General features: G+C 41.3%; 1 protein-coding gene across 1 annotated transcript in view; it reads left to right on the forward strand.

Moving 5' to 3' along the window:
- The window catches only part of pacc1 (proton activated chloride channel 1), a 48,283-nt gene that overhangs the window by 16,135 nt on the left and 4,927 nt on the right, over positions 1 to 27,221 (forward strand). The window contains exons 2-6 of the mRNA XM_069931346.1: positions 9,206 to 9,302; positions 10,786 to 10,995; positions 14,550 to 14,704; positions 14,988 to 15,130; positions 19,190 to 19,334. Coding sequence (XP_069787447.1) covers positions 9,206 to 9,302; positions 10,786 to 10,995; positions 14,550 to 14,704; positions 14,988 to 15,130; positions 19,190 to 19,334 — 750 coding nt within the window. The remainder of the gene's footprint in view (positions 1 to 9,205; positions 9,303 to 10,785; positions 10,996 to 14,549; positions 14,705 to 14,987; positions 15,131 to 19,189; positions 19,335 to 27,221) is intronic.

Consider the following 27,221-nt stretch of genomic DNA (forward strand, 5'->3'; position numbering starts at 1 on the left):
TGCACCAAAGAAAAGGTACAAGGACTGCCTAAAGAAATCTCTTGGTGCCTGCCACATTGACCACCGCCAGTGGGCTGATAACGCCTCAAACCGTGCATCTTGGCGCCTCACAGTTTGGCGGGCAGCAACCTCCTTTGAAGAAGAGCGCAGAGCCCACCTCACTGACAAAAGGCAAAGGAGGAAAAAGCCAACACCCAACCCCAACCAACCAATTTTCCCCTGCAGCCGCTGCAACCGTGTCTGCCTGTCCCGCATCGGACTTGTCAGCCACAAACGAGCCTGCAGCTGACGTGGACTTTTACCCCCTCCATAAATCTTCGTCCGCGAAGCCAAGCCAAAGGAAAAAGGCAAATTACTAAATTTCGATGGTCTAGTAAAATTAAATATTTAGGAGTAGTTGTAAATAAAAAAATATCAGGACTTATATAATTTAAATTATATACCTTTATTGAGTAAGATTAAAATTGATTTAAATAAGTAGAAAGATTTACCATTGACTTTAATTGGAAGGGTTAATTGCATAAAGATCAATTTATATCCTCAAATACAATATCTTTTTCGATCAATACCATGTGTAATACCAAAAAAAAATTTAAGGAAATAAATAAAGTAATTAGGTTATTTTTCTGGAAAGGTAAATTGTCAAGAGTTTCTATTCAAAAATTAACTTGGAGCTATGAGTTAGGTGATTTAGTTACCTTGTTTTCAGAATTATTATGAAGCTGCACAGTTGAAGTTTATTAATAGGTTATTTGATATTGAACAGCCCCCTAGATGGGGAAAAATAGAGATGGATCAGAGTTCTGAAAATAATATGACTTGTTTTATTTATAAATGGAATCCTTTATTGTTACAAGTATTTAAGTTACCTGTTTTACGACATATAATGAATGTTTGGTCTAATTGAAATTTACTTATAGGTTCTAAAGAGATAATATCTATAAAGTCACCATTATATCAAAATAAATTAATTCCTTTTTCTTTACATAACCCTTATTTTAAAGATTGGAAGACTAGAGGATTAGTTAATACATTGGATTGTTTTGAGGTAGGGAGATTCTGTTCATTTGAAAGGTTACAGGAGAGATGTGGTATTTTGTCAAATTCTTTGTTTGCTTATTATCAGCTTTGTAATTTTTTGAAGAAGGATTATGGACAGGAGTTAATTTTACCAGGTCAAACAAAATTTGAGTTATTAATTGCGGATAAAGTTGAAAAAGGTTTTATTTCAGGTATATGTAGGTTGTTACAGGAGAAAATGGAAAAAGTAGATATGAATAAAGTTAAAGAGAAATGGGAAAATGATTTAGATATTTTGACATGGAAAGAATGGTCAAAAAATGTGTGGATAATGTTATAAAGTTAATTAATGTTAGGTATAATATGGTTATTTTTTACATCAATTATATTTGATGCCTGAAATATTGAAGAGATATGGATTTAGTTTAAAGGATTTGTGTTTTAGATGTGGAGAGCAGAAAGGTACTTTTGTAGTGGTGGCTACTCTGCTCCTGCAATAACACACACAACCAGACGGGTTGAGCTCATTGAGCAAACTGGTTTATTGCAGGCTGCTGGGCTGCACTTATACTCCCAGCCCGCACTGGCTGAGAACCGCGCTGGAGGGCGCTAACGTCACCTGGGCATCACGTGGTCCCCCAGCGCGTGTTTCCAAGCCCAGTGCTGGAAAGAAGGGAAACACCCAATGGCGCCATTTTGCTTGGCTTCCCCGCCACATGGCTTACAGGCGGGGCTGGTTCGCCTGCCTTGTGGTGAGCCGCCACAAAGCCCCCCCAGAACCGGCGGCAATGTCCTTTTTTGCTGGGCAGCCTAGCTTCTTGGGCTGGGCAACGACCACGGGCTTGGTGGGATCAAGGTGCACTGGCTTCAGCCTGTCTATGGTAAACAGCTCCTGCCTGCTGCCCATGTCCAGAGTGAACGTTGAGCCGGTACGCTGTACAACCCTGTATGGTCGCTGCAGAGGTACCGCGGTCGGGCCCAGCTGAACGAAAACGTACTCTGAGGAAAGCATTTCGCCGGGAACGTGAGACGGGTGGGTACCATGCCTAGGCGGCAGTGGAGGTTCAAAGAAGTCTAAGCGTGCCCTGAAGTGAGGAAGTAGTTCATGTGGCGTCCATTGGGGATTGTGGGGTGCGTTGACGAACTCACCAAGTAGTGCCAGCGGCGCACCGTAGACCAGCTCAGCTGATGACGCCTGCAGATCTTCCTTGGGAGTGGAGCGGATGCCCAGGAGCACCCAAAGCAGTTTGTCTGCCCAGTCGGGACCAGTGAAGCAGGTCATGAGCGCTGACTTAAGGTGGCAGTGCAGACGTTCGACCAGTCCATTGTCCTGCGGGTGGTAGGCCGTGGTGCAGTGTCGCTGGATCCCCAACCTGTTGGCGAGTCGTGCCCAAAGCGCAGATGTGAACTGGGTGCCCCGATCGCTGGTGAGGTGAGCTGGGACACTGAACCAGGCGACCCAACCACGCAACAGTGCTCGGGAGCAGGAGTCGGTGGAGGCATCTGGCATTGAGATCGCCTCAGGCCAGCGGGTGGTGCGATCCACCACTGTAAACATGTAACGGTTGCCCCAGGAAACAGATAAGGGCCCGACGATGTCCATGCGAATGTGGCTGAACTGTTCCTAGACGTGCTCGAACTCCTGTACGAGCGCACTGGTGTGCCTGTACACCTTGGACATCTGGCAATGGGTGCGTGTTCTGACCCAGCCCTTGATCTGCTTCCGCAGCCTATGCCATATGAACCGTTCTGCCACCATCCAGACCGTGGACCTGATGAATGGATGTGAAAGGTCGAGGATGTGACGGAAGACCTGCCTCCGCCACTGCTGGGGAACCACTGGCCATGGGGTGCCCAAGGAGATATTGCACAGGATGGTGCCTTCACTGCTCGGAGTCGGGAGGTCTCGGAACTGCAGGCCGGTGATGGCAGTCTTGAGGGCCCTTGTCTCCTCATCAACTTCCTGGACCCAGGCGAGCTGGTCAAAGTCGAGGCTGGGCACCAGCGCGCAGATGGCCGGTCACGAGAGTGCATCGGCAACCACATTGTACTTCCCCGCCTTGTGCCGAATGTCGGGGATGATGATGGCTGTCTTGGGTTTGTCCTCAGGGTGCACCGGGATCTGGTGATATCTGCGCACCAGGTCAACCTTGGAGAAGACCCTCGCGCCATGCAGGTTGGCCGTAAAATCCTGGATATGAGGGATGGGGTAATGGTCAGGAACAATTGCCTCGTTGAGCCGTCGATAGTCTCTGCAGCGACGCCAGCCACTGGATGCTTTCGGGACCAGGTGGAGCAGCGAGGCTCATGGTCTGTCGGACCGCCAAATGATATCCAGCTCCAACAGGTGTGAAATCTACTCCTTCGCTACTTGGAGCTTGTCAGGCGGGAGCTGGCGTGCCTTGGCATGAACCGGTGGGCCCTGGGTGGGGATGTGGTGGAACACCCCGTGGCGCGGCAAGGCGAGGCAGTGGAGAACTGTGGCTTGAGGTGTGTCGGAAATTCGTCCAGGATCCACTGGAACTTGTCTCTGGGCGTGCTGATCATGGCCATCTATGGTTGCTCTGAGCGGGAGGCGTCGAGGCGAATGGCCTGGAAGGTACGGACATCCACCAAATGTCTACCTCAAATGTCCACCAGAAGCCCGTGTGCGAGGAGGAAGTCTGCACCCAGGATGGCAATTGGGAGGGACGAGACGATGAACCACCACACAAAATGTCCAGATTGCCGTTGCGTTGGCCGCACAGAGGGGAGGTCCACAAGGTCGGTTCCTGGATTCGATGGCCGTGGCCAAGATGACGCTGATCTGGGCTCCAGTGTCAACGAGGAACCGCCAGCCGCTGATTGAGTCCCACAGGTAGAGAAGGCTGTGTCCTTGGCCAGCCGCCATAGCCATTAACAGTGGCCAGCCTGGACTTTTCCTGGAACGAGCAGGGCTGATGACATTTCTGAGCCTTGGCTCCCCAGCTCTGATGGTAGAAGCAGAGGCCTGAAGTGGATGCTGTGGCCTTGGTTATGCTCTTGGGGGCCCCTGCAGGGGCCGTGCTCTACAGCAACGCTGGGACGGGGTTGGGGTGGTCTTGCCCATGCCCCGTGACCTGCTGGACACTGAGCCCTCCGGGAATCGTGCGAGCCATATCTCTCGGGCCTTCTGCGTGACCTTCCTCGGGTCAGTGAAGCTCTCCTGGACCAGCAGCGGCCGGATGTCCCTGGGCATATGTTCGAGGAAGATGCGCTTGAAGAGTGGGCAGTTGGTGTGCTCGCCCATGAGCGCGAGCATCTCGTCCATCAGTTCCATTGGGGACCTATTCCCCAGGGAGTCGAGGTGCAGCATCCGAGTGGCACGCTGGTGTCTGGATAGTCTGAGGGACCCGGTAAGCACTCACTTGATGGTCTTGTATTTCACCTCGGCGGGTGGGTGTTGAACAAGGTGCAGCACGCATCTGGCAGTGCCTGGTCCAGGGCACCGACCACATGGTAGAATTTGGTCATGTCGGACGAAATCTGGTGGTGGTGAAACTGAGCCTCCACATAGCCGAACCAGGTCTCTGGCTCCTGAACCCAGAATTCAGACAGTTATAGCGCTATAGCGCTAATCCCAGGCTCATTCATGATGGCTTCAAAGACATTTGAACCAGTCGGGGTCACCAATTGTAGCGGCGGCTACACTGCTCCTGCAATAACACACACAACCAGACGGGTTGAGCTCAGTGAGCAGACTGGTTTATTGCAGGCTGCTGGGCTGCACTTATACTCCCAGCCTGGACCTGGCTGAGAACCGCTCTGGAGGGTGCTGACGTCACCTAGGTGTCACGTGGTCCCCCAGTGTGGGTTTCCGAGCTCCGTGCTGGACAGAAGGGAAACCCCTGATGGTGCCATTTTGGCAAGCTGCCCCGCCACATGGCTTACAAGCGGTTCGCCTGCCTTGTGGTGAGCCGCTACACTTTTATACATTCAGTTTGGTTATATAAGAAAGTTAAACATTTTTGGGAGGAAGTTGTAAAGTTTTTGAGAGATTTGTTCAAAATAGATTTGCAATTGGATCCATTGATATGTTTAATGGATTATATTAATGTGCCTTTTATAGAGTTAACGGTACTCAGTTTTTTTAAGATTAGGGTTAGCAGTAGCAAGAAAATATATAGCTATTACATGGAAAAATGATGTACAATTGAGTTTGCAAAGATGGCTCAATGAACTGCAGTCGTGTTTTTATTTAGAAAAAATAACATGTAATTTAAAAAATAATTATTCTTTTTTTTCTTGCTATGTGGGGTTTGTATTTAAAATATATCTCTGTAGAATTTAAGTAAATGACTCACCAAATACAGAATATTTAATACTCTTCTTTTAAGGCTCTGAAGGGGGAGGGTGGGTTGTTTTTTTTTAGTTTAGTGGGGGGAGGGGTTGTAGTTTATAGTTTTTGTTTGTTTTTATGTATTTGTTTTATTATATTGCATTTGTTTTTATTATATTGTATTTTGCAAATTATTAAATAAAATTTTAAAGAAACTTTACCTGAATTAGCAAAGAAAGATTCCAGAATAAAAGGCACTTTTTTATGTATCAAAATTGCTATTCCTCGAGCTTTGGAATTAAAAGAAGATGCTATCACATGAGCAACCCAATCCCGTTTCAACTTCAATTGTTCTTTCTCAGTCAGATGGGTCTCTTGTAAAAATGCAATATCCACCTTCATCTTAATATAGTCCAATACTCATTTTCGTTTTATTGGATGATTAAGCCTTTTAAGATTAAATGTCACAAAGTTCAAATTACTCATTGTTCACCTTAAAATGGCACCCAACACAACAAACCCTTACACAAAATATAAGCTCCTAAAAAAAGAACCCCTCTAAAACTACCTATATATATTATATAAGAAAAATGTAAAAAAAAACAAATCAAATAATAAAAACCCTTTACAAAAAATAAAGTAAAAATAAAGTTTAAAAAAAAAACCCAAACCAAAAAAAACCACCTAAGTGGAACCCCCCTCTATAAACCAGGTGTGGTAAGTACCACTAGTGGCAGACAACTTCAGAAGATTCAGTCATCCACCATCATTCCTCCCCCCACCCCCATCCGATAATCCAAAAGAAAACTTTTCCATATTCAGACATTCATCCCACGGATTCTATGTCACCAACAACTTGATCGTCCTCCCCAATCTCAATCAATTTCTACTCCTCCAAATTCTTCCTTCCATTTCCATTCCCATTTTTCTTTGAGGATACCTGAGATTTCAACTGTTTCTGCAACTCAGAACTGGTTGGGTTATTTGGTAAACAATTAGCAAATGTTAAAGTATCACACTCATCTTCAAAAAAACTGAGCCTCCAAATGACCATAAAACACTTTGAGTACAGCTGGGTATCTGAAAGCGAATCTGTATCCTTTCTTCTTTAAAACCGCCTTCGCTGGATTAAATTCCTTATGTCTCCTTACAAATCCTGACTCAAATTGGCATAAAAAAACACTCTATTGTCTTGGACCACCAAAGGTCCCTGATTTTGGCGAGCCTTCTGCACATAAAATCAACTTGCGATCTTGATATCCCAAACATTGAATAAGAACCTCTCTTGGGGGTTGGTCTGGGAAAGGTTTTTGCCTTATCGCCTTGTGTGCTCAATCCATCTGGAAACGCATCTTCTCCCAACATTTCGGGTATCCATTTCTGAAAAAGCTTCACTGGATCTGTTCCTTCTATATCTTTCAGCAGTCCTATTATCTTAACATTATTGTGCCGACTGATTTTCCAGTGAGTCAATTTTCTTCAGAAGCTCTTAATACAATGTTCAACATAATCCATCTTTTCAGTATATCTTTCCTATTAAATTTCTTTAAATTCATCTTGCACCGTGTCCACCACTCTCAGACATTTATTAACATCTTTTTTAATTGCAGACACTTCTTCATATATATTGGACATTTTCCCTCTTAATTCAGTCAGTTGAGTCTTATTGTCCATAAAACCCTGAATTATTTATACTGCCATGTTATCCATTCTTAGCAATAAAATCTTCTGATAAAGATACAGAAGCATCCCCTTCAACAACTGAAGCTTTAAAAGTTTGTAGTGGAAGAGATTTAAATCTTTGAGGCCTACCTTCAATAATTCTTGCAGCTTGTAATATTGTTTCTTCTTCTTCTTCTTCCTCCATCATTGACAACATTTCTTCGTCCTCTTCTTGCTCCACGGGGACCATCTCAGCCCGTGCCACTTAGCTGTGGGTCTGAACCCCCTCCCCCACCCCAAGCCGAGGCAACATCATCGGCCTGGCAGAGGCCAGTCATTCCCACAGCCTGGTTCACCGTGCATGCCCAGTTCGGCCAGGGCCCAGAGGTGTAGTTCCTCTGACCCTGCACCAGCGGCTGCCGCGCCGCTGGCCACGCACACATGTTCGCGTTCAGGGCGCTCACCCTCGTACTCCCCAACTTCCTTGGGCGAGCGTTTAGTGTTGCACTTGTGCCCCCACTCCAAGACGGGACTCACCGCACCGGTGCCCTCTTGCGTCCCCGAACCCAAAGAGGGTAATGGATAACTTTGCCTGAAGAGTCCTCTGCGACTTCGGAGCTTCGGTAATTGACTCTCGTGGATCCTTCTGAAAGGTAGGCCTCAGTTCCTCTGCACTTTCAGCTCTTTTAAAATGTAGTTTCTTCATCAATTGGTCTCTTGTTTTCCTCATTTTTACTGTAGTCGACACTCAAACCTTTTCAGAAAAAGTTTTAAATATTTTGAATGTCTTTATTTTTCGGACATTAATTATTCAGCTGGGGAGAGGTGGTTTCACACGTCTTCTTCCTACGCCATCTTGCCTCGCCCCCCTATTCCCGTCGGGTTGTATATGTATATGACAATAAACTTGAACCCTGGCCAATTGTGTTTGGAAATTAGGCTGATAAATTAGGAAAATCTAATCAGAGGTAGTTATTTCCCTTTCATGAAGCTGTCTGGAGAGAGTAGACATACTGTAGATGTTTGAATGTCAAGTGGTATAATGATATGCAGTTGTGGTTTAGTAGTTTAACATTAAGAACAGAATTTCTGACTAAGATGGAGTATTTTATTTATTGTTCAAACACATATGCTTGGCTACTTTAAAAGTATTTCCTGCTGTAAATATGAAGGTGTTGGGTGTGATATGCTAGATAAATATTATTTGGCCAACAACCTGCAAACATTATTGAACAATTGCAAAATTAAAATGTACACATAGTACGTGTTTGTTTAAAGCTTGCAGACTAAATAGAAAGAGCAGTTACGAAACTGTATGTGCTATTGGTTTCTGTATATCTAGACCTCGTAAATCTTTGTGTAGGTTTTGTCAGGGCAGCTTACTTAGGGAAAAATATCAAGTGCATAGAGAATTTAACATGGCCGATAGCAAGGAATGAAGACATCAGCTGCCTGTGGAGGGTGCAGAGATGGTTTTTTTTTTTGCAGAAGTTAAGTGTGGGGGGGGTGGAATCTGAATGTTGAGGATATTTTACTTTGGTAAAGGAGCAGAGGTTGTGGATGTTAAAAATTAACAGAATGGTGGCAGTAGATTCCATAGGAACATTGAATATGAAGACGACTGATTCTGAGGATTGGGGATTAAGACTGGGGTCTGTGATTAAAACAGAATAATTCTTTCAAAGAGTCAGTACAGGGAGGGGAAGCGCGCTGTTTTTCTGTGGCAGCTTTCTGCAGATGACCATCAACCATATAGTTGAGATAAAGAGTGATAAAGTAAAAGGCCTTGAGAAAAAGGTCTGAAGAGGAAAGGCTACATATACTGTGTGTGTGTGTGTGTGTGTGTGTGTGTGTGTGTGTGTGTGTGTGTGTGTGTGTGTGTGTGTGTGTGTGTGTGTGTGTGTGTGTGTGTGTGTGTGTGTGTGTACATTGTGCCAGAAATGGGTTCTGCCTCTCAAAAACTACAGTCTCTGCTCTTTCTTTACCAACCATTTGTTTGAGACACAATGAACTTTGCAAAATGCTGTTGATATTGGAGAACCAAACCCTGATATGGGCCTATTCTGTAAAGAAAAGAATACTAAAATCTTGATGGTTAAAATGCTCTGTGATGTGCTAAAGTGTTTGGATCTCCTCAGATTTCATTTCACCAGATACTATTCCTTACCGAGTTTACAATAACAAAGCTTCCACAAATGCTTATAAAATGTTTGCACTTTTCTGTAGCTTTCAAATGATCAGATGGAGGAAAGGGATCATAATTGTAATCTCGACGATGAGAAAGAATCAGATGAAGAGGATGCTAAGGGCACGGAGTTACAAGGTATAGATGTTTATTGAAAACTGCCTTATCTTTGCAATTTCATCTTTCTCTGCAGGAAGATGCCTGGCTCTATTCCATACTTTTCTAATGTTGTGCCATTATAGAAAGAGGTTACTTTTAAATCATTTTGCATTTGTGTTCATTTGGAATCCAGAAAAATGCATTCCTCAAACCAACTTCTCTTGCATGAAGTGGCTGAGCTTTAGAGGTCTGTCATTGGGGATGGGGTGTGAAGGTGATGAGAACCAGTGTGCAGCTGGGGTCTGGAATGTGAATAAGGCTAGCACTTTGTCTATAATATCTATTTTGTATTGGCTATAGAGAATGGAGACTAAAATTGTGAATACATTTGAACTTGGTGGCAGTTCTGAAGTATCTTTTTGTGTTCGATTATACAATCAGATGTTAGCTCGCCTTCATTCCATTTTAGTTCTTGTATGTCTGTGAACGTTACCCACCCAGATTATAGAGAAGTTATTAAGTTGCTTCAAAGGTTGAATTGGCATGACTGTGGATGAAAATATTCTTTAATTAAATTCTTAGAGTGGAAATTTTTGATCTTTATTTTGTTCTTTCAGATCATTTTTATATTTAGGTCACGTAATTGAAACATTGGAAAAATTTGTTGTCTTGTTTTTGTCGGTTACTTAGAAAGATTTGCTCACCGTGAAATTTCTTTTGAGGCATTGCTGCAATAAAACATGTATTTGAAGAAATTACAAAATAATTGTCACCTGTCCCTTATGCCTTAAGCATTTTCTGTTGCTTTTGGCACATTCCTGCCTCTCCTTCACAAATTTTTAAACTTCTGTTGCTCTGTTAATTCTCAAGGATTTTAAACCTTTATGAACATTTGTACAAACTTCCAAGTGAGTAGGCCCCTGAATTCTTGAGACTGCTTTGCTGTTCAGTAGGGTCACATCTGATTTGATTGTCACCTCAATTCCACTTTCCCACCTGTACCTGATTACCTCTGACCTCCTTTCCCATGAAGAATCTATCTAATTCTTCCACAAAATACATTCAAACCCTCCGTATCAATCAACTTGTTGAGAAAGAAAGTTTAAAAAAAAAGTTCACAGCCTTTCTAGAGAGAAAAAGTATCACCTCAACTCTGTTTTAAATAGTTATCTCTTTTTAAACAATGAACCTGATTACAGATTCTCTCATGTGAAAACATCTTCTCCATATTCACTCGGTCAGGATACTTTTCTCCCCATCTCTCAATATTTGCATTGAATTATTTCTGGTCCTCAGTGAATTGACTATACCACCCAAACATGCTCCCCCTCACTTCCATGAATATAATGTTTGTTGTTCTGTTTAAGAATATGGCTGAGTATGTTAATGTATATAGGTGACACTGAATCTTATTTTTGACCCTGTCAATAAATTATTATTCTGCAGTTTTAATATGTTAAATCTGACCAGAATAATTACATAAAATAAGGGAAGGAAATTGATGATTTTTCTCCTGTTCCAGACAATGATGTTAGCTCCACAAGTCTTTCAACTATCTTTGGTAAAGTTTGTCTGAAGAACACGTTTGCTGTAATTCTTATCTTCATCTACCTACTCTTGATGGCGGTGGCAGTGTTCCTGGCCTATCAGACCATCTCTGACTACAGAGAAAAGCTCAAACATCCAGTCATGTCTGTCTCTTTTCAGGAAGTTCAGAAATATGATGCTCCTGGTAAGAACACAGTTATCTGCTTATAAAATTGCTGACAGATGTTCGTTCTTGTCTTTTTAAATTGTGCATAGAAATCTCCTGATATTTATTATCCTAATTACTGATACTGAGGTAACTTTAATGATACAGTTAATTAGATTCAACTATTTGTGGTTCACTATATAATTAATGTGATTTGAATCAGTTTTATTTTGCAAAATACATGCTTAGTTACTGGTGATTTTACTTTCTTTACTAATTTAGAATGTTAGATTTGGTATGTGACCATGTACCTGTCGAACTAAAGCTAGATCTTGGGCTTAAATTATTATTTTTTGTTAAACATTAATAGTGAGAAAGTGATGTCAGGAGAATGTGTTGGTATCTCAGGATCTGATTGAATTATCCACTGCAAGTAATAAAAGGGTATATGTTACCTTATAAAAATCCTATTTCAATTTGTTTTCACCTTACACTGCACAGTGATAAATTTACCTGCATTATCAACATTAAATGGCTTATAATTTTTTTCTTGGTCCTCCCTTTTTCTACCCTGCTTCGTCTTTGCCATTGACTCTTTGATAAATATTTTTCTTTGTGTTCACTTTCCTCAGCTGTGCATGAGATATTTTCTTGTAAATAGAGCCTGACCAGAATCAGGTATCCAGAACTGCATGGTCAGAGTTTGGTTTTTCCAGTTCCAGCTAACTGGATGACAAAGGTTGTACTTCCAAATGAAATTATTTCATTGATTGTGATGTGCTTTGGAATAGCCTGAGGGTGGGATGTAAATACAAATACATTTTCTTTCACAGCATGTTTCTTGGACCATCTGAGGTTGTCATTAAGTAGAACATTGTATTTACTCATATACTGTTGTTTATTAATTATCACGAACTTACGATATTTATTATTTCAGCTCTTTGCACTTAAAAAAAAGTGTCCTTTCATCTACTTAAATATGACATTTAAATCTGTGCTGCCATGAGGCGGTATCTTATTCAGGTGCTGGATGTTATGAGTAACGTACCTTTGTAATGCAGAAACATATTGGCAGTCCACAGTTGTTAACGTACAGATAAGTCATCTGTTGTGATATTTTTATGCTGAGACATTCACAGTCTTAATTGGAGTTATGCAAGTGTTGAGTCTCAGCAAGTCTTGACAAATCTTAGTCATTGACTTCTTTGAGATTCATTTTCTGGTTGTGGGCACTACTGGGAAAGCAGCATTCTTTCCCAGACCCCTAATTCCTTCCATCAGGTTTGAATTACCTTTGAATATGATAACACCAAATGTTTTGCAGGGCAGTTTCAGAAGGCAGCTGATTGTGGGGTTGCAATCACATTTAGGCTGGATCCTCCCCTGCTCAGTGCGTTCGTGAACCGGGGGCAATCCAGTGGTTTCATTGTCACCATTATTGAGACTGTTTTATTGATCATTAATTCCACATCATTAAATTAACCAAATTTAAATTCTCCATCTTATAATTACAAGTCCAAAACTCTGGATCAGCCATTCTCAACTTTTTATTTTCCCCTTCGGACTCTGCTCAAAGTTCCCTGTGAAGCAGTCGAGTATAATTAGTTTCTACCGACTATATAAAAAACCTAAATATAATTTATGATTTCAGTCTGGACTCAACTCTCCCTTCAATGAGCTGTGGCCCCTGGGGTATGTTTGTGCATGTGTGGGGGTGGAACCGGCCCCTGTTGAGAATGGCTGCTCTAGATCACTTTCTATTAATTAAAAACTGCCATAATTTCATCAATATATTTTTCTACTTAAATTGTTAATTGGACTTGCAGTAAAGTGCTTAATGTTTAAGTCATAGTTCTGTAACAATTTTGCTTTTGGTTTTTTAAAAAATCTGCTCCGATCAAAATGAAACTAATCTTTAATAGCATTTAAAATGGCTGGAATCTTGTGAGGAGAGAATTATTGTTTAACCCTCGTCAAAAACCTTGCTGAAGCCCACATAGATAGGATCCTTGTCAACCTTCCTGCTCAATTTTTTAAGACGCAATCAAACTCATGAAGTACGATTTCCCATACACAAAATCATACTGACTGTTCCTAACCAGTTCTTGCCTTTCCAAATGCAGACTACCCTGTCTATCATAATTTCTCCCAGTAATTTTTCCACCAACAATTAATTTCACCAGCCTGCAATTCCATGACTTGTTCATGAAGCCCTTCTTGAATAAAGGCAGGACATTACCCACCCTCCAATCTTCTGCTATCTCACCCATGGCTACAGAAGACACAGAATCCCAGCCACTGTTCCTGCAGTTTCTTCCAATGTTTCCCACAACATCTTTGGTCAGGCCCTGGGGATTTATCCATTTTTATGTACCTCACGACTGTTAATACCTGCTCTTTTGTAATATGGATATGTTTCAGGTCATCACTAGTTCCTTCTTTGAATCCCCAAGCTTTCATTACCTCATGACTAGAAGTAAGACCTCATTGTCTCCCAATGGCTCCACACATTGACCACAGATTGTTGAGGGACCCTATTTTCTTCCTAGTTATCCTTGTGGTGTTAAGTTAATAGAGAATCCTAGAAGATTTTATAAATAGAGTAAATTCCCCAGTATCCAGCACCTACGGGGAATGGTAGATGTCAGACATGGGAGTTTTCTGTTATTTGAGACATAGTTTTATAATGATTAACTAATACACCAGTATTAATAATAAAGTTTAAAAGACAAAAGACAGTGCAAAATGTGAAGTAATTGGGAAAAAAAATCAGTATTGTAGCCCTTAATTATGTAAAGTTCATTTTAATTAGGTAATTCCCATAATTTACAAAATTTAAATATAAACCTAAGTCACTGGCACTGTAACAACATTGTGCCAACCATGCCACCATCATAATTAACACCGCCCCCCCCCCCACAAAGTTTACAGATAAAGCCTTACCTAATATACTTAATAATATACAGGTACTAATAAAGATAAAGACACTTTATTCAAACAGCTGCTGTGGGTAGGGCACATCTGGGCACTTTGCTGGCTGAATATTTGCTCCCATCTTCACCAAGGGTTTGTGTGTTCCTTTGGAAAACAAGCAACTTTTATTTATATTTTTATTTATTCTTAGCTATCTTATTATTTATTTATTTGTTTGCTTCATTGGTTTTTTTGCTGGTTGCTTGAATTCCGGATAACAGGGATTTTACTGTATGTTGCCTACCAAGGATTTCTCTTGTCCCATTTTTGACCTCTTTATTTCCCTCTTCAGTGTACTGTTACATCCCTTGTACTCCTCAAGAGATTCACCTGATCCCTGCTGCCTTTACCTGATGTACTTTCTTTTTTTTCTGACCTTGCCCATATTTTTGCTGAATTACACAGAATAGGTGAGTATTAAAGATCCTGCAGGCTGTTTTCTGGAAGAATGTTCCACATCCACGCATCCTGCCTCTGTAGGGCAACTGGGTCTGTGGGGTTTGGATGGTTCCTCGTATCTGGATCAGAAGAGCATTGATTGAATAGGTAGGAGGCAGAGGATAAGGTTTGAATCCTTTACAGTGGCTCACTTAATGAATGTGTCTCAATCTGTGTCACAGGCATAGCATTTTATCTTGGTGAGGCTGAGCTCCTGAGTTGTAAGCATCATTTTCATGATCATGTTCAGTTTCTGGTGAATCCAGGCCAACCAGGAGAAATAGATTGCATCAAGGAAAATGTCAGTTTCATGGACCCTTACAGAAACCAAACATGGGTAAATACCATGCATTTTTTTGTCTCTTTCATACTATTATCTATGTCTTTCTATTTAATCAACATTCATTTTCTGTATTCAAATTCCATCTGTGAAATTGAGTACAGAATTTTGATTAGATTCCAAGCTTGATGCAAACAAAACGCATCATCTGGAATAGACCATTAATGTTTATGGGTGACCACAATTCTTCTTTTCTTCCTATTGTTTGCCAATTTATGCTGCTTGGAAAATTTGTCAGGTTATTTTGAATCCAATTAGTTGTGCTTCTCCATATTTGTAGAAATCAGCCCTGGTTCTTCGCGGACCCCAAGAAGTGAGAAAGAAGGAGCTGGTGTTCCTGCAGTTCCATCTAAATGAAACAGAAGAAGATTTCAGTGCAATTGGGTATCTCTTATTCTCTTCATTTGAGGAGTTTCAAGAGAGGTGAGAAACTAGATTAGAGACACTTGTTCTGCGGGGATGACGGGGCAGGATGGAAGGAATTGGGAACTTCAAATAGAGTACGTGTTTGTCAAAACAGCTTCTGCCTTTCGTACGAAGTCAATGGACTCGTTTAAATATAAAACAAAAATGCTGGATACACATTGAATAAATCAGGCAACGTCCATGGAAATGTAAACTGGCCATGCATCAGAAATGGTAGCGAGCATCAGAGGATGCATGTTGAGGAGAAAGGATGGACTCAAAGTTAGAATAAATAAACTTAATGTGGCAATAGGGTTTCCCAGGCAGATTTGCTGGTCAGTAGATCGAAGTGGGCTCTGTTGGGTAGGAGACAGCCAAGCTGAGAGAAGATCTCTCAAAGAAGTGAGGTCCGTGACGATCTGGCAGTGATGGAGGGTGATGGATGGAAATGGGAGGGAATGTTTAAATGCAGTTATTTAACCTTCTTTGGATAAAATTGATGGTTAGCTGAATACCATTGGATCTAATCAGCAGATGACATGGTGTGTTGCCAAATTTACTTATTTAAAAAGTCATGCCTGTTTCATATTATTTTTTTCAAATGATTGAGGCAGGTTGCCGAGAATCACAGAACATGTAGTGTATAACACAGAACTGAGATTTTCACACACACTTGCAGTCCTGCTGTTAATTCACCACCAATTCCAATTTATCTAGTTCCATCAATATAACTTGTTATCCTTCATACGTGTGTGTGTGTATATATATATATATATATATATGTATTATATAAATCTTCGCTAGGATTCTACTAAATAGAATAATACCTAGTGTCGCTGAGAATATTCTCCCAGAATCACAGTGCGGCTTTCGCGCTAACAGAGGAACCACTGACATGGCCTTTGCCCTCAGACAGCTCCAAGAAAAGTGTAGAGAACAAAACAAAGGACTCTACATCACCTTTGTTGACCTCACCAAAGCCTTCGACACCGTGAGCAGGAAAGGGCTTTGGCAAATACTAGAGCGCATCGGATGTCCCCCAAAGTTCCTCAACATGATTATCCAACTGCACGAAAACCAACAAGGTCGGGTCAGATACAGCAATGAGCTCTCTGAACCCTTCTCCATTAACAATGGCGTGAAGCAAGGCTGTGTTCTCGCACCAACCCTCTTTTCAATCTTCTTCAGCATGATGCTGAACCAAGCCATGAAAGACCCCAACAATGAAGACGCTGTTTACATCCGGTACCGCACGGATGGCAGTCTCTTCAATCTGAGGCGCCTGCAAGCTCACACCAAGACACAAGAGAAACTTGTCCGTGAACTACTCTTTGCAGATGATGCCGCTTTAGTTGCCCATTCAGAGCCAGCTCTTCAGCGCTTGACGTCCTGCTTTGCGGAAACTGCCAAAATGTTTGGCCTGGAAGTCAGCCTGAAGAAAACTGAGGTCCTCCATCAGCCAGCTCCCCACCATGACTACCAGCCCCCCCACATCTCCATCGGGCACACAAAACTCAAAACGGTCAACCAGTTTACCTATCTCGGCTACACCATTTCATCAGATGCAAGGATCGACAATGAGATAGACAACAGACTCGCCAAGGCAAATAGCGCCTTTGGAAGACTACACAAAAGAGTCTGGAAAAACAACCAACTGAAAAACCTCACAAAGATAAGCGTATACAGAGCCGTTGTCATACCCACACTCCTGTTCGGCTCCGAATCATGGGTCCTCTACCGGCACCACCTACGGCTCCTAGAACGCTTCCACCAGCGTTGTCTCCGCTCCATCCTCAACATCCATTGGAGCGCTCACACCCCTAACGTCGAGGTACTCGAGATGGCAGAGGTCGACAGCATCGAGTCCACGCTGCTGAAGATCCAGCTGCGCTGGATGGGTCACGTCTCCAGAATGGAGGACCATCGCCTTCCTAAGATCGTATTATATGGCGAGCTCTCCACTGGCCACCGTGACAGAGGTGCACCAAAGAAAAGGTACAAGGACTGCCTAAAGAAATCTCTTGGTGCCTGCCACATTGACCACCGCCAGTGGGCTGATAACGCCTCAAACCGTGCATCTTGGCGCCTCACAGTTTGGCGGGCAGCAGCCTCCTTTGAAGAAGACCGCAGAGCCCACCTCACTGACAAAAGGCAAAGGAGGAAAAACCCAACACCCAACCCCAACCAACCAATTTTCCCTTGCAACCGCTGCAATCGTGTCTGCCTGTCCTGCATCGGACTGGTCAGCCACAAACGAGCCTGCAGCTGACGTGGACTTTTTACCCCCTCCATAAATCTTCGTCCGCGAAGCCAAGCCAAAGAAATATATATATATATATGTATTATATATATATATATATATATATATATATATATATGTATTATATATATATATATATATATGTATTATATATATATTTGTGTGTGTGTATATATATATATATATATGTGTGTGTGTATGTATATATACGTGTATTCTTCTTCTTTGGCTTGGCTTCGCAGACGAAGATTTATGGAGGGGGTAAAAAGTCCACGTCAGCTGCAGGCTCGTTTGTGGCTGACAAGTCCGATGCGGGACAGGCAGACACGATTGCAGCGGTTGCAAGGGAAAATATGTATTATATATATATGTATATGTGTGTGTCTGTGTATATATATTTGTGTGTGTGTATATATGTGTGTCTATATATATGTACATATATGTGTGTGTATGTATATATACGTGTATTATATATATGTATTATATATATGTATTATATATATGTGTGTGTCTGTGTATATATATTTGTGTGTGTATATATGTGTGTATATATATATGTACATATGTGTGTGTATGTATATATACGTGTGTGTATGTATATATATATGTGTGTGTGTATATATATGTATATATGTGTGTATGTATATATATATGTATGTATGTGTGTATATATATGTATGTGTGTATATATATATATACACACACAGACACAGACACACACACAGACACACACACAGACACACACACAGACACACACACAGACACACACACACAGACACACACACACAGACACACACACACAGACACACACACACAGACACACACACACAGACACACAGACACACACACACACACAGACACACACACACACACAGACACACACACACAGACACACACACACAGACACACACACACAGACACACACACAGACACACACACAGACACACACACAGACACACACACAGACACACACACACAGACACACACACACAGACACACACACACAGACACACACACACAGACACACACACACAGACACACACACACAGACACACACACACAGACACACACACACAGACACACACACACAGACACACACACACAGACACACACACACAGACACACACACACACAGACACACACACACACACACAGACACACACACACACATATACAGCTTCTTATGAAAATGTTGCCCGTTAATAGGTGTATGTATGCTGGACACTGGGAGAAGTGCATAATGTCGACTAGCCTGTTTTGTATGAAGACCAATGCTGATGGCTACTCATTTACGCTTTTAGACTGCAGGCATGTAACGGCTCAATCGAGGAATTTTGCCGCTACACAGGCAATCAAGGAATATGCAGGAATTTTGAGTCAATTCCTGCACTGCGAATTATCCTGCAGGACCCCTACAACCTTTTGGAGGAAGCCTGCAGTGTAATTGCACCGGGAAAATTCGTTGTTGATCATTCGCTCAAATGCATGTCCAACCACTAGGACTGTTGCACTCGAGTACTGCAGTCTAAAAAGGTGCCCAGTGTGAATGACCACACGGGCAGTAATTATGTTAATTTTTTAAAGCTATTTTCCTGACATTGCAGTCTAAAAAAATAATCGATGTCATTATTTCTGTTCCAAGTATTTTGCAATGGCATGGTGTCTTGTTTGCCAAATTATTAATGTCCCATTTAAAAATGACAGGATTAAATTTTGTAAAAAAGTGGCTGAATTCTGTCTGCTGTTCTGCAATGTTTTGTGTCTGGTAATAAGTGATTTTGTAAACTGAACAGAGATATCTGATGTTTATCTTCCAGTCCTGATAAAGCTCAGTTCATGCAGGATTGTGAACGCTCCTACTCCATCTGGACTTTCTCTGGAGGTTTTCGAACATGGGTCAAAATGTCTCTGGTAAAAACTACAGAGAAAGATAAAAGTGAATCGGTGGAATTCAGACAAGAGGTAATAAGACCACTATGATTATGACATGGATTGATTTATGACTATTCCAGTAATGCCAGTGACTATTATCTATTTGTGCTTTAGGTTTTGTAACAGAATTGATTTCCTGTCTTTAAATCAGGTAAATTGGATTGGAGCTATCCTCCTTTAGTTTGTTGTCTGTAATCTTCATCTCATCTCTGACAACTTATTCTTGTTAGAAAGCAAACAGGTTGTTGGTACATTGGAATATTGAATGTTTGCTGCATTCCCTGGAAGAAAAGAAAGAGCCTCTGCAGGAAAATGAACTTGAATGTTAATCAGCAATATCTATAACCATATAACAATTACAGTACAGAAACAGGCCATCTCAGCCCCTCTAGTCCATACTGATTCAAGTGATCTCCTCTAGTTCCACTTACCTGTACCCTGCCCATAGCCCTCCAATCCCCTCACATCCATGTACCTGTCTAACTTTCATTTAACAAAATTGAACTTGCTGCAACCACCTCTTCCGGAAGGTCATTCAACCCAACCACCACTCTCTGAGTGAAGGAGCCCCTTCTTATATTTACTTATAAACCTTTCCCCCCCCAACCCTTAACTCACGACCTCTCATTCCAATCTCCCCTACCCTCAAGGGGAAGACTCGAATATAGAGTCAAACATGACCGTCTCCGTACAAACCCATGTTAGGTGTCCCTGATCTATCCTTGCCTCTTTAGATACTTATACATATTATCCCTAAGAATACTTTCTATTAGTCTACTGACCATCAAGATCAAACTTACTGGCCGATAATTGCTGGGCCTACACCTGGAGCCCACTTTAAACAGAGGAACCACGTTTGCGATACACCAATCCTGCAGCACCACACCTTCCTCCAGTGACTGTTGAAAAATCACTGTCAGAGCCTCCACTATTTCCTCCCCGACTTCCCTCAAGGTCCTGGGGAAAATCCCATCGGACCTGGAGACTTATCCACTTTTATATGCCTCAAAAGTTCCAACACTCCTTCTTTCTTAGCCTCTACATTTTCCATAATCACCCCTTTCTCTTATCCTACAGGATTCCATATCCTTTTCCCTAGTGAATACTGAAGAGAAGAACTTGCTCAATATCTCCCCCATCTCATTTGGCTCCACACACAGCTCTGATTCTCTAAGGGTCCATTTTTATCCTTCACTCCCCTTTTGCTATTGACATATTTGTAAAATCCCTTTGGATTTACGTTTACCCTGTTCGCTTTAGCCACCTCGTACCTTCTTTTCGCTTTCCTAATTTTTTTCTTAAGCTTTTTACAATCCATATATTTTCCAAGCATCTTGTTTATACCTTGTTTCTTATATTTAATGTAGGCCTCCTTTTTATTTCGAACCAATTTGCTAATCTCCCTTGAAAACCACAGCTCTCTCAAACTTTTGGCCCTGCCTTTTATCCTAACAGGAACATAAAGATTCTGCACCCTCAAAATCTCACCCTTTAAATGCCCTCAAAACCTCCTCTACCTCCTTCGCAAAAAAACAAATCAGCCCAACCCACTCCTTGCAAATCCCTTCTCATTTCTTCAAATCTGGCTTTCCTTCCCCCACTCAAAAACCTTAATCTTCGGACCAGACCTATCCCTATCCATAATTATGTTGAAACTAATGGTACCATGATCACTGGATCTGAAGTACTCCCCAACACACACCTCAGTCACCTGCCCTATCTCATTCCCCAACAGTAGATCCAACACTGCCCCTTCTCTAGTGGGTACCTCAATGTATTGCTGCAAAAAACTATCCTGCACACATTTTACAAATTCTAATCCATCCAGCCCCTTCACAGAATGTGTTTCCCAATCTATATTAGGAAAATTAAATTCCTCCACTAACACAACCTGTACTTATTACAAATCTAAGCTATTTCCTTATACATTTGCTCCTCTATTTCTTGCTCCTCACTAGGTGGTCTACAAAACACCCCTATAATTGTAACTTCTCCTTTTCCATTTTTTAATTTGACCCATACCTCCTCCTTTGTTGAGCCTCGAATCTATCTCGCATCAGCATCGGCATAATAGTTTCCCTGACAAGCAATGCCACCCCACCCCCTCTTACCCCTCCAATTCTATCACATCTAAAGCAGCAAAATCCTGGAATATTTAGCTGCCAGTCACATCCCTCCTGCAACCATGTTTTACTAATCACCAGCACATCATACTACCAATTGTCTATCCACACCTTCAGCTCGTCCACCTTCCTTACAATTCTCCTAGCATTAAAGTAAATGCATTTCAGAGATTTGCCGCATCTTCCCTTCTGCCTATCCCCCTCTGCCATCCATACTATTATTTGTCACCATCCTCCCTTCCCCATCATAGCATCTATCCCTCTCCTTCTCAATCAACTGCTCTTCCACCCCCAAATTTTGTGAATGAGCCTTTTCCTTTTGCCTACAATATCTCTCCCTGCTGTCCTCCCTTACATGAACCCCTTCCCCCAATCATACTAGTTTAAAGCCCCCCGGTAGCCCTAGCAAACACCCCCCCAAGGAGAATGGTCCCTCTGGGATTCAGATGTAACCCATCCATTGGGTACAGGCCCCACCTCCCCCAAAAATGGTCCCAGTGATTCAAGAACTCGAATCCCTACCCCTTACTCCACCCCTTTAGCCACTCATTCCATCCTCCACCTGATACTATTCTTGCCCTCACTATCGCATGGCACAGGAAGTAATCCAGAGATTATCCCCTTTGCGGTCCTTCTTCTTAGCTCCATACCTAACTCCCTATAGTCATTTTTTAGGACCACTTCACTCTTCCTCCCTATGCCATTGGTACCAACATGTACCATGACCTCTGGCTCATTACCATCACCCCTTAGGATGTCATGGACACGAGAAGCTACATGCCGAACCCTGGCACCAGGGAGGCAAACCACCATCTGGTTTTATTTATTGTATCCACAGAATCCCCTATTTGTCCTCCTGACCATCGAATCCCCTATAACTATTGCCCTCTTCCTTTCCCTACCTTTCCGAGCGACAGAGGTTAACTTTGTGCCAGAGGTACAGCCACTGATGCTTTCCCAAGGTTGACTGTTGCCTCCCAACAGTATTCAAGAAGGAGTACCTATTGTTGAGGGCTAGTCATAGCCCTCTTGTACCTGTCTCTTCCCTTTCCCTCTCCTAAAAAACTGATCCTCCTCCTGCACCATATATATTCATGTAATTATCAATACCCATTCAATAGTGAAACTCCCCAATCTCCCCTTTTTGGCCTGAAAATCTCGTGTTTTTGTGTGACCCATGTGAAAATGAGTTTCTTTTTAATTTTTTTGGACCAAAAATCACGTTTTCCAGATATAACGTGTCAAAACTTGGCGTGAAAATGTAAAAATGCGTTAGTGCAAGGAAGGGCCACTACCCTTCTTTGCAGCTCTGCTTGCATCCAGCACTCAAGGTTTCAAAACTTTGCCTCCATTGTATTTCAAAATGCCTGCCGGAAAAAATACAGTGACATTTAAATTACAGGCTGTTAAAATTGCTGAGTTGATGTAGTGGTTAGCGCTACATCTTTACAGCACCAGGAACTGGCATTCGAATCCTGCACTGTCTGTAAGGAGTTTGTACATTCTCCCCGTGTCTGCGAGTTTTCTCCAGGGGCTCAAGTTTCCTCCTACTATTTGATACGTACCAGGGGTGTGGGTTATTGGGGTGTAAATTGGGCAGCATGGATTCGTGGGCTGAAATGGCCTGTTAGCATCTTAATTTAAAAATTTAATTTTAAAACTGTGAAGCAACAAAAGCAATGTATCAGAGAAACTTGTGAGGGACTGGAGAAAGATATCAAACAAACCAAACAATGCCGAAAAGAAAGTGTGCTGATGGAGGTAAATCTCGCAAGTGGTCACAATTGTGGGGGGGAATAAAAAGTTGCTGAGTGAGTGATTGAAAATTGACAAGATGAAAAATGTGTTACCCGTGGTGCCATTTGAATCCATGCAAGGAAGAAAAGAAATTCAGATATTATGGGATGGTGCACAAGGTCCATGAGGCAGTATGACTTTGGCAGAGAAATAAGATTTCACAAAAGCTGCCTGCTGATCTGGATGATAAAATATTACTGATTCAGCAGTTTGTAATCAGACATCAGAAGAAGGAAGGCTACAAGTTATTATGCATTGGGAACATGGATGAAATACCAATTGCACTTGACATGTCAGAGAATCAGCCAGTGAACTAGAGAGGAGAATTTTATTTTTTAATTTAAATTTAGACACACAGCATGGTAACAGGCCTTTTCGGCCTACTTTATGGGGTGGGCATTATTTTTGATTTCAGATTCAATTGGATCCTCTTGTGTTAGTTGCTTGGAATGGGTTCCTGATGTTGAGAATGAATTCTAGTGAAACTGAAGCAAAAGTGGCACCCTGGGAAAGTGACTGAGGAAATAATTAAAGGGAAGGATTGTAGGTGGATGGAAGGAGGAGAGGCTAAATGACAAAATTGACTATAATGTGAGGCTAAAAAATATAGTAATGAGACAAGAAAAAGAATATTAATGAGTCTGGAGAAACTGTAAATGATAGCAGAATTATTACTCGCATCTGCTGTCCAGGACAAAATGATTAGGATCAAGGATTGTTAAAATCTGTGAACTGTCAATTTGGAAGGACCATGGCGACATGCGGTACAGGAAGTTTTCTTTGCATGAGAATTTGTTCCACATCTTTCAAGCCATGTTTCTGAGGTGAGATGCTAAGATGTGGCCATGTTGCATTCTTCCACTCTTTTCTTAGATCGTCGTGCTTGGGAGTGAAAATGGCAGTATTCTGTAATTCCATCTCTTCAATACCACCCAAAACATCAAATGTTCCCAACCATGTGTGAATGGCACACCTGAGGTCATAGGCAAGAACACCTGCCAACATCTACAGGGGCAACTTTTTTCCACACACCTGGAAAGAGCTGCCAGAGGAAGTGGTAGAAGTTGGTACAATTTCAATGTTTAAAAGATTTTTAGAAATGTCAACATGAGTAGGAAAAGTTGAGAGGAATATGTGCAAAAGTGAATCGCTCAGGTATGGGCTGAAGAGCCTGATTCTGCCCTGCAGAACTCCAAGGCTCTGATACTGTCAAATGCTGTAGATACTCAGCAGGTCAAACAGCATCTTCAGAGGGAGACGGCTAAAGTTGCAAATTGATGACCTGGAAAAGTGAGAGCAAATGCAGCACAAGGAGGGGTTGGAAGAACAAAAAGGCTTTGCAAAGTGATTGCCCAATCTACATAACTTTGTAATGTAGAAAGGATCGCACCATGTCCAAATGTACTTTCTGAAATGGGGAGAGGTGCAAGTGAGTCAATGCTCCCCCTGGAAAGACTGCTTGGTACTCTTGAGAATAGGAAGAGGTTTTTTTTAAATTAAAAAATTTCCTAAATTGTAACCAGATTTACAATATATATTTGAGTACTGAATTAGATATATCCTTATTGATCTTGGAAAAACTAAATGGAAGAGAGGTACCCAGTAAAGAGGCCACTGCTGTATAGATTTCAATTCTGAATCTGCCAATAATGGACTATCCAGTTCGTCAGAATTTAAAAATCTAAAAAGTTAGATAACGAATAGTAACAGGCCAATAATAAAATCTAAAAATACGTAGGGCCTCACTGCCATCTTTTTAAATTTTTGTAAATAAAATTTAATAATTCTAGAATTTTTGTTCTTCCAAATAAAGGAAGAAACTTTTGAGTCATTATTATATAAAAAAAAGACTTTAGGATGAAAACTGGAATCGCTTGAAATAGACAACTCTGATTATCTGAAATTTTGGATAAACGTTTTTATTGGAGAACTGGTCATTTCAAAAAAAAGCCCAGTAGCAACAGCAAATTACTTGTAACAGTGTTTATACAACAACCAAAAAAAAAACAAGGTAAGGCTTTTTAAGCTTTAAAATAATTCTCACCAAAAAAATGCTGGCCACCACCAATCACCGACACCTCTCCACCGAGGCCCCGCTCATGCCAGGAACCCAAGGGTCCTGCTCCTGCCTGTAGGCTTGAGGTCCGCGACACTGCTGCCAGCGCTGGGAACCTGAGGTCTACTGGGCTGCTGCCTGTGTTGGGTGCCTGAGGTCTGCTGCACTGCAACCAGTACCGGGAGCCTGAGGTCCTTGGTCAGTTTGGCTCTGAAAATTTTTTGGATAAATGAGGATTTCAGATATCCTCATTTATCTGAAATTTTTAAAAAAAATTTAAAATGACAAAAGGATTTCGGAGAACCCGATTTCAGATAATGGGAGTTGTACTATATAAAAACAGGTAATATTATCATTTTAACTGCATTAATATGACCTATTAAAGATGATGATAAAGGAGACCATCTAGAAAAAAGACAATCTTATATACTCTAATAGAGGAGAGAAATTGAATTTGTATAAATCTTTAAGTTGTTTAGTAATTTTTAACCCCTAAGTATGTGAAATTATCTCTGACAATCTTTAATAGAACATGAGTGTAGATAGGGACCTGCATATTAATGGGAAAAAATTAACTTTTATGAAGGTTTATATCCAGAGAAAGAGCTAAATTGAGAAATCACAGATAACATAGCTGGAATAGATCTTTTGGGATCTGAAATATAAACTAATAGGTCATCTGCATACAAAGAAACCTTGTGAGTTACTCTGCTTTTGACAATCCCTTGAACCTCATGAGTGTCTCTAAGAGCTATTACCAGAGGTTCTAAAGCTAGATCAAATAGCAAGGGGCTAAGGGGACATCCCTGTCTAGTTCCCCTTAACAGCCTAAAAGGAGGATTTGTTAATATTAGTAACCACCATAGCTAAGGGGGAACTATATATCAATTTAATCCATGATAAAACTTCCACAGATTATCGCAAATTATTAAACTGGATTCATTAAACAGAGATACTCACATAGTAATATTTGAAGACTAATGAATATAATCTATTCTGCTTTATCTAAGATTTCAGACTGTATAATATAAAATGTGGAGAAAGCTTTTGATAGAGTTGAATGGAGTTAATTGTTTAAAATTTTGGAAAGGTTCCTCATTTTGGTTCCGGATTTAATTCCTGGATTAAGTTACTTTATTTTAAACCAACTGCAGTAGTTATTACTAATAATCAAAAATCTTCCCCACTCAAATTGTTTCAAGATAGGCTGTACCCTCAGCCCTTTATTTTTAATCTGCCGTTAGAACCCCTTGCAATTGCACTCCGTCAATCAAATGAGATTCAAGGTATTAGTAAAGGAGATGAAATACTTAAAGCAATGGTTCTCAACCTTTTTCTTTCCATTCAGATGGCACTTTAAGTATTCCCTATGCCATGTGCTCTGTGATTAGTAAGGGATTGCTTAAGGTGATATGTGGGTGGAAAGAAAAAATTTGAAATCCACTGTTTTAATCGTACCTAATTGACTTGTTATGTGCATAGTTTCATTACTCCAAAGGAAATGGGCCAATGACAATTTTTCTCAAGCAAAATATTTCCACAACAATTGGGTCTAGAGCAGTGATTTTCAATCTTCCCTTCCCACTCACGTACCACCTTAAGCAATCCCTTACTAATCACAGAGCACCGATGGCATAGGGATCACTTAAAGTAGTATGTGAGTTGAAAGAAAAAGGTTGAGAAACACTGGCATAAAGTCTCTCTATATGCAGAAGATCTTCTAGTCTATATTTCAGATCCTGCTAATTCTATCTCTGCGATGCTCTCTTTACTATTACATATTGGGAGTTTTTCTGGAAATAAACTAAATTTTCATAAAAGTTAATTATTCCCAACAAACTCACGTGATCCTATTTATAATAACATGCCATTTAAGATTGTTAAAGAATATTTTACTTATTTAGGTGTTACAATCACTATAAAATTTAAAGATTTGTTTAC

This window comes from Narcine bancroftii, chromosome 4 (genome assembly GCF_036971445.1).
Source record: "Narcine bancroftii isolate sNarBan1 chromosome 4, sNarBan1.hap1, whole genome shotgun sequence".
Classification (NCBI taxonomy): domain Eukaryota; kingdom Metazoa; phylum Chordata; class Chondrichthyes; order Torpediniformes; family Narcinidae; genus Narcine; species Narcine bancroftii.